Below are 12446 nucleotides of genomic sequence, written 5' to 3'. Positions count from 1 at the left end.
CGGCAGACCCAGCTGGCTCTTGCTTACCACTCCCAGCAAAGCCCCTTTCGTGTGGCGGGGCAGGGGAGGGAAAATGTGACGCTGGATCTTCCCCTCCGCTGCCCCTGCGGTGCCTCCTGCACCCCCTCACCCTGCCGGGATTCCTAGCACCGCTCTTGTGACTAGTGGCCACCACGTGGCACCTATTTAGTGTCGTGCCAAGGCCCGGAGGAAGCGTTTGGGCCGGTTGGGCCCTGGGAGGGCTGGGGCAAGCCTTGGGCTGGCAGCTCCGGCCGCTTCAGCATCACCGAGCACAGCCTGGGGATCGCGGCGCAGCCGTGGCTGGGCCCCCCCGAGGTTGGAGGAGGTCAGGGTGCAAACGGAGGTTTAGTTCATGGGTGGCATCAGCCACGTCCCTGCTGTGCCTGGTTTTGTCCCTGGGGAGGGGAGAGGAGAAATAAAATAGGGAAAAATTAGAGTTGGGGGGCTGCCCCAGCTCCCTTGCTGGGGCGGGGAGCGATGGCGTGTTACGGTGCGGCCACGGCGGAGCATCCCCCGGCGGGGCATCTGCCTGAACCCATGGGTGTCCTTCCCAAGCTGGGGGTGCACACCCCATCCTGCCCGGGGTCTGCAGGACCCGGAGGTGCTCTCTGCCCTCGCAGGGGAGGTGGGCAGCACCCACCTTTTGGAGAGGGCAGGGGTGGGTGCTGTGCTGTGCCGTGCCGGTGACATCCCCCTCCTCCCTGCTCCCCTTGCTCCAGCCTGGCCTGGGGGGCTTGGAGGGGACCGTTCCCTGCCATGGGGACACAGGGCGCAGCAGGGTGGGTGCCTGTGGCAGGGGTGGGTGGCAGACCACACTTGCTGAGCTATAATTACCTGAAACGCCTGCGGGTCTCCCCGCTCCTCTGGCACAAACTCGCAGGGACTATTTTTACCTCCCCTGTGAGCTCGTGCCACGTGTCAGGGCCGTGAAGGGGAGCTGGGCACCCCCCTACTGCCTCCGAGGCTGGGGGGGTGCTCCCAAAAACCTGCCTGTGAGCGCCAGCATGGCCAGCGAGCCGGGGACTGTGTGCTGGGGACCCCATTGTTGGGACCACGATGCTGGGGACAGTGTGGCAGGGGCCACGTCCTGGTGATCATGTTCTGGGGATCATGTGGCAGTGACCACATTGTTGGGGACAGTGTGACAGGGGCCACATGCTGGGGACCATATGCTGGGGACCATGTGGCACTGACCACAATGTTGGGGACAACATGGCAGGGGCCAAACGCTGGGGACCACATCCTGGAGACCATGTCCTGGGGACCATGATGCTGGGGACAGTGTGGCAGGGGCCACATCCTGGAGACCACATTGTTGGGACCACGATACTGGGGGCAATGTGACAGGGGCCACATGCTGGGGGCCACATCCTGGAGACCATGTGCTGGGGACCACATCGTTGGGACCATGATGCTGGGGACAACGTGGCAGAGGCCAAACACTGGGGACCACGTGCCGGGGACCACATCGTTTGGACCATGATGCTGGGGACAGTGTGACAGGGGCCACGTGCTGGGGACCACGTCCTAGGGAGCATGTGGCAGTGACCACATTATTGGGGACAACGTGGCAGGGGCCACATGCTGGGTACCACATCCTGGAGACCACGTCCTGGGGACCATGTGTTTGGGACTACAGTGTTGGGGACAATGTGTCAGGGGCCAAACGCTGGGGACCACATCATTGGGACCACGATGCTGGGCACAGTGTGGCAGGGGCCACATGCTGGGGACCACATCTTGGAGACCACGTGCTGGGGACCCCATTGTCGAGACTGTGATGCTGGGGACCATGTGGCAGTGACCACATTATTGGGGACAGTGTGGCAGGGGCCACATCCTGGGGGCCCCATCTTGGAGACCATTTGCTTGGGACCACAATGTTGGGGACAAGGGGGCAGGGGCCAAATGCTGGGGACCCCATTGTTGGATCATGATGCTGGGGACAGTGTGACAGGGGCCACAGCTTGAGGACCGCGTGGCACTGACTACACGCTGGGGACCATGTACCAGTCACCACGTGCTTGGCACTCTGGGCACTGTTCCTCCTCCTCCTCCTCCTCCTCCTCCTCCTCTTCCTTCTCCTCCTCCAGGGGCTGCAAGAAGCCGATGTCGAGCCACCAGGCCGTGGGGCCGAGGACAGGGCCAGTGGCTCGGCCACCCTTTCCCTTGATCCCATGGTGCCGGGCGAGCACAGGCAGGGGCTGGCAGGGCCGGTGCAGCCCCGGCTGGTGGCGGGGGAGCCGGAGGAGGAGGAGGAGGAGGGGGGGGGGGGTGTGACATTGAAGGCTGCACAAAGGCGTGCAGATTTCTGTAGCGCCGTTCTTCTCCGGGCTGGAGCTCCTCCAGGGAGAGCCGGCCCGGTGATTTAATTCGCGCTGACTGCAGCTGACCTTGGAAATGTGCCCAGAGACGCCTGACACCGGCCGAGGCAGCAGGAACCCGCTGCGGGTCCCGTGGGTGCAGGAGGGATGGGGGGAGCCAGGCGGGGACCCTGCGTGGTCAACCAGTCACCCCATATCCCACCCCCCTTGCCCTCCTGGCCCAACATGTCGCTCTCTGTGCCCGGGGAAGTGGGTTTTTTTGGTTTTTCTACCCGCCGTGAAATACTGAGCGGGGTGGCAGTGACGGTCGCTGTGTGCGTGCGGGGTGTCGGACAGAGCCGGGGTGCTTCCCCTGCGCCTCAGGGGCCCTGCGGGTGGCACGGGCACAGGGTGGCTCTGAGAGCGGGGTGGCTGCGGGGGCCTGGAGCAGAGCCCCAGACCTGGGTGCTGCTGCTCGCGGTGTCCCCTGGTGTGTCTGGGCCAGGGGTCCGGGTCTGCCATGGCTGGAAGTGGTCAGGGGGGGCTGGGCTGGCACAAGCAGCTCCCCAAGCTTGGGGGTATGGCTGTGGGGGGTGTGGGAGGTGTCTGAGACAGGGCTGGGGGTGCAGGAGGTGCCCAAAACGGGACTTGGGGTGCAGGAGGTGCCTGAACTGGGGCTGGGGGTGCACAGGGTGCCCAAGATGGGACAGGGGGTGCAGGAGGTGCCCAAGACGGGACTGGGGGTGCAGGGGGTGCCCAAGATGGGACTGGGAGTGCAGGAGGTGCCTGAGCTGGGTCTGGGGGTGCAGGGAGTGTCCAAGATGGGGCTGGGCGTGCAGGAGGTGCCGGAACTGGGACTAGGGGTGCAGGAGGTGCCTGATCCAGGGCTGGGGGTGCAGGAGGTGCCCAAAACGGGACAGTGCAGGGCAGTGTAGCACAAAGCAAGACGCTGCAACGCAACACAACACTCCGCAAATCAACACCACATTTTGCAACGCAAAGAAACGCAACACAGCAATTTGTGAAGGAACGCAAGGGCACCACTTGGCAACGCAGCGCGACGCTTTGCAATGCAACACAGAACAGCACTTTGCAAGGCAACGCAACATTTTGCGACACCAAGAAACACAACTTTTGCAATGCAACACGACACGATGCAACGCGTTGCAGTGCAGTGCAACACAAAGCACGGCTTTGCAACTCAACACAACACGCAACACAACACAACGCTTCGCGATGCGACACCACGCAACACTTTGCAGCGCAGCGCAACGTGATGCAACGCAGTGCAGGGCATCGCAACGCAAAGCAAGACTTTGCATTGCAACACAACGCCACACAACGCTCCGCAGCGCAACGCTTCGCAACGCAGAGAAACGCAACACAACAATTCGTGAAGGAATGCAAGGGCAACGCTTGGCCATGCAACGCAACACGATGCGGCGCCGCGCAACGCGCAGCAAGACTTTGCAGCCCCACACGGTGCTTCCCCGCTGCAGGCCGAGCTGCGGCGCCCAGCCCCATCCCTCCTCGCCTCTCCCTGCCCGTGAGGACGCGGGATCTGAGCCCGAGCTGCGCGGCGTGGTGGCTCCTCGCTGGCCTTTCGCCGGCCCCTTCGCCGAATTCCAAGCGAGATGTTTCCCAAGCGAGCCGGGCCTCGCTGTTGAGCCGGATGACATTTAAAAAGATCTGTAGTAGCTTCCAATTTCCTAACCTGCCTCTCGGAGTAATCCTCGTCTTTTTTTCCCCTGCAGTTGTTATGACAATAGTTTCGCTGGGAGGAATTGCTTTAACCGCTCCCGGTAATTGGCTCTTTCCTGCCAGAGCCCCCTCTTTTGCTGCCGCAAACCTTGATTTGACAGCGGGGGTTTGTCAGGCAATCCTACCTTTTTTGCATTTTTCAGCTCATTTAGAAGGTGAATTTGGGAAGAGCTGGCAATTCGAAGGGGTTCAGGGATGCTCCCTCGCAGGCCGAGCTGGATGCCTGCCTGCTTGACGCAAGCTGCCAGCGCTGAGAGCGGCGACACGGGGTGGGCACGGTGCCGTGCGGTGACACGCCTCAAAAAACCCCATAGTGCCTAAAAACAACCCCACGGGGGGGGTGGGGGGGTGGGGGGGGGGAGGCAGCACCAGCACTTCCCCAGGGAGCCCTGTGTCTCCCCCATGTCCCCCAGCCCAGGGCAGGCTCAGTCTCCTCTGCTGATGTGCTGGGAAACCGGTGAGGAAGGTGCTTTTCTGGAGAAGTGAGGTGGTGGGATTGGGTTGGATTTGCCTAGAAATGGCGCTGGCAGCTGTGGGATTGAGTTAAACTCCAGTTTCTTTTTCCCTGCTCTTTATTGCATGGCCATGGCCGGGATTTGCAGCTCCATGTCGCTGTGCAGGCGAGTGCCGGTGCTGCCAGGGGGACGCCGATGGCGTTTCCAGCCCTCCTGTCCTACACCTGCTCGGACAAAGCCCTTGCTGGGTTGGCCTGAACCTCCCGTGGCCTTGGCTGGGATGGTCACCGAGCCCACGGGGACGAGATGGCTGTGGGGGGGTGGGTGTGGCAGCATTGGCTCCCTGCTCCGGTTCGGGGGTCCAGCTGGACCGCAAAGGCCCAGTGCAGGATGGAAATGCTGATGGGTTGTAGTGGGTGCTGGGACGTGATCCCCAGGAGCTGCCAGGGGGGTCATGATGGCCAAGAGCTGTTGGGGGGGGTGACGATGGCCAAGAGCTGTTGGGGGGCTGATGACAGCCAAGAGCTGTTGGGGAGGTGATGATGGCCAAGAGCTGTTGGGGGGTGATGATGGCCAACAGCTGCTGGGGGCATGATGATGGCCAAGAGCTGTTTTGGGCGTGATGGTGGCCAAGAGCTGCTGGGGGGATGATGATGGCCAAGAGCTGTTGGGGGTGTGATGGTGGCCAAGAACTGTTGATGATGATGGCCAAGAGCTGTTGGGGGGATGATGATGGCCAAGAGCTGTTTTGGGCATGATGATGGCCAAGAGCTGTTTTGGATGTGATGATGGTCAAGAGCTGCTGGGGGGATGATGATGGCCAAGAGCTGTTTTGGGCATGATGATGGCCAAGAACTGTTGGGGGGATGATGATGTCCAAGAGCTGTTGGGGGGGTGGTGATGGCCAAGAGCTGCTGAGGGGGTGATGCCCACAGGCCGCCGTGCTGGGAACCTGCGCCACGATCTCACCCGTGAGCATCTCTACACCCACCAGCTCGTCCTGCGCCCCGGCGCAGCGGGTGATGCAGTTACCCAGCAGAATTTGTCCCCCCCAAGGCACACGAGTGCCACGGTGCTGGTCCCCTGTGCGTTGGCCAGGCGATGTGATGTGATACAATGCGAGCGGCTGGCGGTGGCATGGGGGACGCCGCAGCTCGGCACTGGGTGCACGGCCGGGTTTCTGGGGCACCCAGGGCTGCTCCTTTGCCTTGCCAAAACGTTTTACAAACTGGCCTCGGCGCGGTGCCGGCGACACTGATGCCAGCTGACAGCTCCGGCTTAGCAGGGAGCTGCGCTTCCCTCTACCTGCAGCTCCGGGCGAGCTCTCCTGCCAGAGCCCAAAATGCAATTACACGTAAAGCAGGAGGCACCGGGGCTGGCTGCACCCTCGGCATCCCCGCTGCGGCTCTCCGGCACGCTGGTTGCTCCCCGACGTGCCTGGCAGGAGCCCGGGGTGGCATCTTGTCTGCTACAAAAAACTCCTGGTTCAACATGCCCAGTGCGATGTTTCTCTGGCAGCACCGTCGGTGCCAGCAGCCGGCTGGAAAACTTCACCGGGGCAGGGGTGGGGAGCGGAGGGGCCGGCTAACAGCGGGGATTTGGGGCAAGGGGAGGATGAGGGGTTGCGGGGAGCTCCTGGGCTGGACAGCTCTGACCCCATTGCCCGTCTGTCTTGCCTAGGTGAACGTGACGGTGGACTACATCCGACCGGCCAGCAGTGCCACCGAGACCGTGCCCGCCTTCTCCGAGCGCACGTGTGCCACCGTCTCCATCGGAGGAATGTAAGTGCGGCCCCGGGGAACCCCGCGGGGCTCTGGGGACACTGAGGACGGAGTGGGGCTTGTCCTCGCACAGGGACCCCGCACCCCTCCACGCCCTGCGCTTTGCCACCCTGTCTCCAGCAGTTTGGGGGTGCCAAGCTGGAGGAACACTCCCCCCCCCACTGCCACCCCATGAGCTGGCCACCTCGAGGAGGAGTGGGGTTGCTTTGGAGGAACCATCTCTCGCTGCTGTATGTCCCCGGGAGGTCCGTCTGTCCTTTCCCAAGGGACATCTCGCCCCGTGACACGGTGCAGCACTGTAGGAGCAGCCCCCGAGTCCCCAGTTTTGGTGCCTTTTCTCCCCCGTGCCCTACGGAGAGGTCCCGGATGGCAGTGGCTCCCCGAGCTACATAGGGATGATTCGTCATAAACCATTTCCTTGCCTTTTTTTTAATTCCCCCCACCCCCCCCCACCCCGTAGCAGCTATTTTGGAAAGCCACCAAAAAGTGCTGCAGCGCTGCGCTTTCCTTCCCCTTAATCCAAGGTCTGGGAAAGCCGTGGAGCGTCGCGCTGCACAGGGAGACGTGGCTCCGTGCCGAAAACCTCCCTGTAACCCCACTCCGGTCTAATTAAGGACCTTAATGATTCTTATCTCACCAGTGGGTTTAATTTCCACTTCAGTGGCACAGAAGGTCCAGCCCTGCCCGGGCTGGGGCTGGGACTGCTCCATGCTCGCTGCCGGCTTGCGCCAAGCTGCTGCTCCCAGGATGAAACCGCAGCATAAAGGGTATTTCTGGGTGAGATGCGGTGGAGCCGGGCGGAGCAGCCCCGCGCTGCCTGCACCGGCCTCAAACCCACCCACCTTATTCCGTGGGGCTTTAACTGCATCCCCAGGGAGCTGATTCTCCAGCTGAGCGTCTCTCACTGGGTTTTTGGGGGTGGGTTTTGCGTTTTTGGGGCTGTTTGTCAGATGGTGAGATCTTGGTGATGCCCAAGGAGGGGAGCGTGAGGTGTAAAACCCGTCGGCCTCTCCCTGAGCCGGCGGCTGCGGCACTGCCAACCCCGGGAGCACTTGTGCCGCGGTGCGGTGGAGGGGCAGGAGTTCCCATCCCAGGAACATCCCGCCGAGCACCGCCGCCTGCTTTTAGCATCTCCAGCTGCAAATTGCTTCCAAATAAGCTCCCGAGTCGCGTCGGGAGGAAACCTGATGCGAATTTGCTGGGCCAGGGCTTGCGTTGACTTTCATCGCCGTAATCAGGCAGCGCTGGAGCGAGCGCTGGGAGCTGGGGGGCAGCCCGCTCGCTCCCGGCCCTGGGGTGCTTTGAGTGCCATGGCCCCAGCAAAGGCGTTGGGCTTAACAGAGCCGGGTCTGTGCCGTCCATGCTGTGCCGGGGACAGAGCGGGGAAGAAAGCCTGGCTTGTCTGCCTGGCATCTGGGCTGGGCTGAGCCTGCTTGGCAGGCCGAGCACGCCGACGGCTCGCCGGGCAGTGGAGCGACGCGGCTCTGGGCCTCTGCCCGGCGTGCAGGCAGCCCCAGCTCCCGGCTCAAAGCACCGTGAGCTCGAGGAGCACAAACCCATCCTCACCTGCCCGTATCCCTGCCTGTACCCCTGCCTGACTCGGTGTCCTGCGCAGCGAGGCTCTGAGCTGGCAGTGCCGCCTGCCCCCACCTTCGGGCTCCACGGGGTTTTCCAGTTTGATCCCCAGCTGGGGAACACCAGCGCAGCTGCGTGGCAGGGCCCTGCCCCGTGCCCGCTCTGCCAGCGCCTGGTCGGCGTTTACCAGCGCTGCCGGCGCGGCCGCTCCCGGCTGGCTTTTCCCTGCTGAGCACAAATAAAATCAGAGAGGTCCGTGCTCGGCTCCCAGAGCCACACTGTGCTGACACGGCAGATGGGGCAGCGGGGCCATGGCTGACCGGCACGTCAGGAGCCCCGTGGGCATCTCCTGTGCCAGGCCCGGCTTGTGGTGACGGCTCATCCCACCACGGGCGCTGCTGGGAGGGTCCCAGGGAGGACGGGGCAGGTCTGCTGTGACCAATGGCTGTGGGTGCACGTGAGGGCTCGGGGTTCACACCAGCCTTTGCTCTTTGGGAAGCCTGTGACATCCCACAGCATCCCGCAGCCTCCCACGACATCCCGCAGCACCCCATGACATCCCACAGCATCCCGCAGCATCCCACAGTGTCCACAGCATCCCATGACATCCAGCATCATCCCATAACATCCCACGGCATCTAGCAGTATCCCGTCCCATCCCACAGCATCCCATGACATCCAGCAGTATCCTGCAGCATCCACAGTATCCTGTGGCATCCCATAACATCCCATCACATCTCACAGCATCCCACGGTATTCCCCAGCATCCTATAGTATCCTGTGGCATCCCATCCCATCCCATTCCATCCCATGACATCTATCAGCATCCCAGAGTATCCCATAACATCCCATCCCATCCCATCCCATTCCTCATCCCACCCCATCCCATCCCCAACCCCATTCTCATCCCACCGCATCCCCATCCCATCCCATCCCATCCCATCCCATCCCATCCCATCCCATCCCAATCCCCATTCCCATCCAATCCCACCCCACAGCATCCCAGGGCACCCAGGGATTCCTGGGGCACCCCAGAAGGCCGCCAGGAGCCGAGCCCCATCCCGGGAAGCACGTTGGGATGCGGGAAGGAGACATCCCCAACCCACCCCTGAGACTGTAAATGGGGGCTCATGGGGGGCTGGTTTGGGCACAGCGAAAGGTTTTGGTGGGTGAAAACACCACTCAAAAACTTCCATTTTGGATTTTCAGGGGGAAAAAAATTATTTGGGGCGGAGGGGGGCGGGGGGCACAGCTTGCAAAGAGCCATTTTTCACTCTGCCGTTCTTTAAGTGGCAAAAACTGTATTTCACGGCCTAATAAGATTTTTTTTTCCACAGCAAAGAGCTTTTCATCTGTGTTTTCATATTCCCATTCTTTAATCTGGGCTTAACTGGGGGATGCATCTTCCCCCTGTGCCGCCGCTCCGGCTCCTTGCCCCGGATATTTTTATTTGAAGTGCGGGGGCTGCGGTTGTGCCCCCCTCCCCCCCCGTGCAGGGGCTGTGGGGAGAGGAGCGGGGAGCGGGGCTGGAGCGTGATATTTAATTTACGGGCAGGAAATTTCATCTTTAAACCGTTATTTCTGCTCCCCGATTCCTTGGCCTCCTTCCGGCAGCGGGAGGGGGATCGGTGCGGCTGCGGCGCACCCGGCGCCGTGCTCTTGTCGCACCCAGCACCCGGGCGAGTGCCAGGATCAGCCCCCGCGGGCAGCGCTGGGATTTCTGAGCCTTAAAAAGCTCTTAAACGTGGAAAAAAAATTGGGGTTCTCCCAGGATTTGCAGCCCGGGCGGGGGAGGTGTTGCACTCAAGCAGCAGGATCTCGTGGCTGGGGGTGTTAGCGATGCTGGGATGTGGCACCGATCAGGACTTGGTGGCTGGGGTGGTTGGTGACGCTGGGATGCTGGCACGGATCAGGATTTCGTGGCTGGGGGTGTCGGTGATGCTGGGATGCTGGCATGGATCGGGATTTTGTGGCTGGGGTTGTTAGTGGCTCAGGATTTTCTGACTGGGGTGGTTGGTGGATCAGGACTTCGTGACTGGGGTTGTTGGTGACACTGGGATGCTGGCATGGATCGGGATTTTGTGGCTGGGGTGGTTGGTGGGTCAGGATTTTGTGGCTGGGGTTGTTAGCAGCTCAGGATTTTGTGGGTGGTGTGGTTGGTGATGCTGGGATCCTGGCACGGATGAGGATTTTGTGGCTGGGGTGGTTGGTGAATCAGGATTTTGTGGCTGGGGTGGTTGGAGATGCTGGGATGCTGGCACGGATCAGGATTTTGTGGCTGGGGTGGTGGATGGATCAGGATTTTCTGACTGGGGTTGTTAGTGGATCAAGGATTCCATGACTAGGGTGGTTGGTGGATCAGGAATTTGTGGCTGGAATGGTTGGAGATGCTGGGATCCTGGCACGGCTCACAATTTCATGGCTGGGGTGTCGGTGATGCTGGGATGCTGGCATGGATTGGGATTTTGTGACTGGGGGTGTTGGTGGATCAGGATTTCATGGCTGGGGTTGTTGGTGATGCTGGGATGCCAGCACGGCTCACAATTTCATGGCTGGGGTGTTGGTGATGCTGGGATGCTGGCATGGATCGGGATTTTGTGACTGGGGGTGTTGGTGGATCAGGATTTTGTGGCTGGGCTTGTTAACAGCTCAGAATTTCATGGCCGGGGTGCTTGGCGATGCTGGGATCCTGGCACAGCCTCCAGCCTCCCCCGTGTCCCAGGGAGGGTGGTGAGGGGACACTTTTTCACTCCCCTTTCCAGGAAGGACGTTGGAACATCTGAGGAAGCTGCTCAGAGTTGGGGTCAAAGCACAGGAGGGTGGGTTTGGGGATTTCTCTCTGCAATCTGTGGCACTGCTCCCCGTGGCGAGCGGCGTGGGCTGGTCCTGCCCCACACCACTGCTGGGCGAGGGGCTCCGGTGGCTCCGGCTGCTCCAGCGGCTCTGCCGGGCCGGTGCTTGGAGGCTCTGCAGCGTCGTGGCCACGCAGGGCCCCCAGACACGGGTGGGAGGTCTTGGTGCTGGCAGAGGCAGGCAGGGAGCTGCTCATGTGAGGGTGCCCGGGGACAGATGCCCGCTGCAGGGTGCAGGATGTGTCCTCGATGCAGGATGCAGGGTGGGTTCTGGGTGCAGGATTGGCCCCTGCTGCAGGGTGCAGGATGGGCTCCCAGGGTGCAGGATGGGTCCCTGCTGCAGGGTGCAGGATGAGCTCCCAGGGTGCAGGATGGGTCCCTGCTGCAGGAGAGGCAGGATGGAGGCAGGATGGTCGCGGTCCTGAAGGCAAGCACTGGGCTGCTGTACCTCCCCACGTCTCCCTCCTCACCCGAAAACCCAGTGATGATCCTGACCGGTGCAGAGCAGAGGGCTCAGCGGGAGGACTCGCCGGTGCTGAGTGACTCCAGTGCCACGCTGCCAGCTCCAGGCCATCCCCGGGGCGAGCTGCCAGCCCAAACCCGTGCCACACGCTCTCCCCTCCACCACAAACCCCAACCTGGCTGCCCGGAGCTGCAACCCCGGCGCGGCTCTGTCGGCACTTCGCTGTTCACCGCGGAGCTGCCTGCGTGGGCCGCGGTGCCAGGGTAAAGCTGGGCTCACGCCCAGGAGCTCTGTCGGTTTTTTTACAGCCCGAGCCTCTGGAAAAGGCCCAGATTTTTGCTGCTGCTTCGCAAGCTGCTCCCTCCTCCGGGGAGGAGATGTCTGCCGCCAGCCCCGGCCCCGGCAATTTGCTTTTGCGAGGCTGCCGGTGGCTGGCTGAGGGCTGGCAGAGCTCGGTGCCTGCCCTGGAGCTGGCAGGGTGCTGGCAGGGTGCTGGCAGGGACCTGGCTGGGCAGGGAGCAGGGTGGCTGCGACCTCAGGGATTTGGGATTAAGACACTCGCACCCTTCAACAGTGCAACCGCGTGCTGCTGCCGCCGCCAACCCCCTGCCTTCGGTGCAGGTCCCGGGGAGGAGATTTTTCACCGGTGCGGTCGTTCCTGCAGGCAGGGGGGTGCAGGAGGCGGCTGGATGCTGCGGGGGACAACGGTGGGGGGGGTTGTTCCTGGTCACGCCGGGGGTCCCTGAAGTCAGGCACCGGTGCTGGGATGGGGGGAACTGGGACCGGAGCTGGTTCTCCCGGTTGCACTGTGGGGCCGAAGGACGTTGTGCTCAGCACCAAAGCGCAGCCGCGGTGGGTGGGGCTGAAGGGCCGTGGGGGGCCGTTAGGGCCCAGACTGGGAGCCCAGAGAGTCCTAAAGGTTCTGTGATCCCCTCGGGTTAAATTAAGGTGAAACGACACCAACCAGCCGGTTAAAATGTTTTACTTGGGGTAGAAACAACTTAAATGTGGGAAAGGACCATAAGCGACGGGGTGTCTTATTGATAAATCTGTGAGAAAGGAAAGAATGGAAAGACAAAAAAGGAAAAGAAAGGAGAGAAGGAGAGTGAAAGAATCGTGATCCCCAGCCCGGGCTCCAGCGCGGTCTCAGGTCCCGTAATCTTGGGTGGTGGGTGCACCCCAGCGACGTTCTCTGTGGCCTTTTTAAGTTCGTCATGGGCTGATTTGCATATTAG

The 12446-nt window shown here is 61.9% G+C and overlaps 1 protein-coding gene across 1 annotated transcript in view; it reads left to right on the top strand.

Annotated features, from left to right (window-relative positions):
* The window catches only part of SND1 (staphylococcal nuclease and tudor domain containing 1), a 98651-nt gene that overhangs the window by 60162 nt on the left and 26043 nt on the right, over positions 1-12446 (top strand). The window contains exon 12 of the mRNA XM_074828151.1: positions 6221-6321. Within this exon, the coding sequence (XP_074684252.1) occupies positions 6221-6321 (101 nt within the window). The remainder of the gene's footprint in view (positions 1-6220; positions 6322-12446) is intronic.

Source organism: Strix aluco, chromosome 5 (genome assembly GCF_031877795.1).
Source record: "Strix aluco isolate bStrAlu1 chromosome 5, bStrAlu1.hap1, whole genome shotgun sequence".
NCBI lineage: Eukaryota > Metazoa > Chordata > Aves > Strigiformes > Strigidae > Strix > Strix aluco.
The sequence above is the reverse complement of the archived record's forward strand: the minus strand, read 5'-3'. Positions and strand labels throughout refer to the sequence as shown.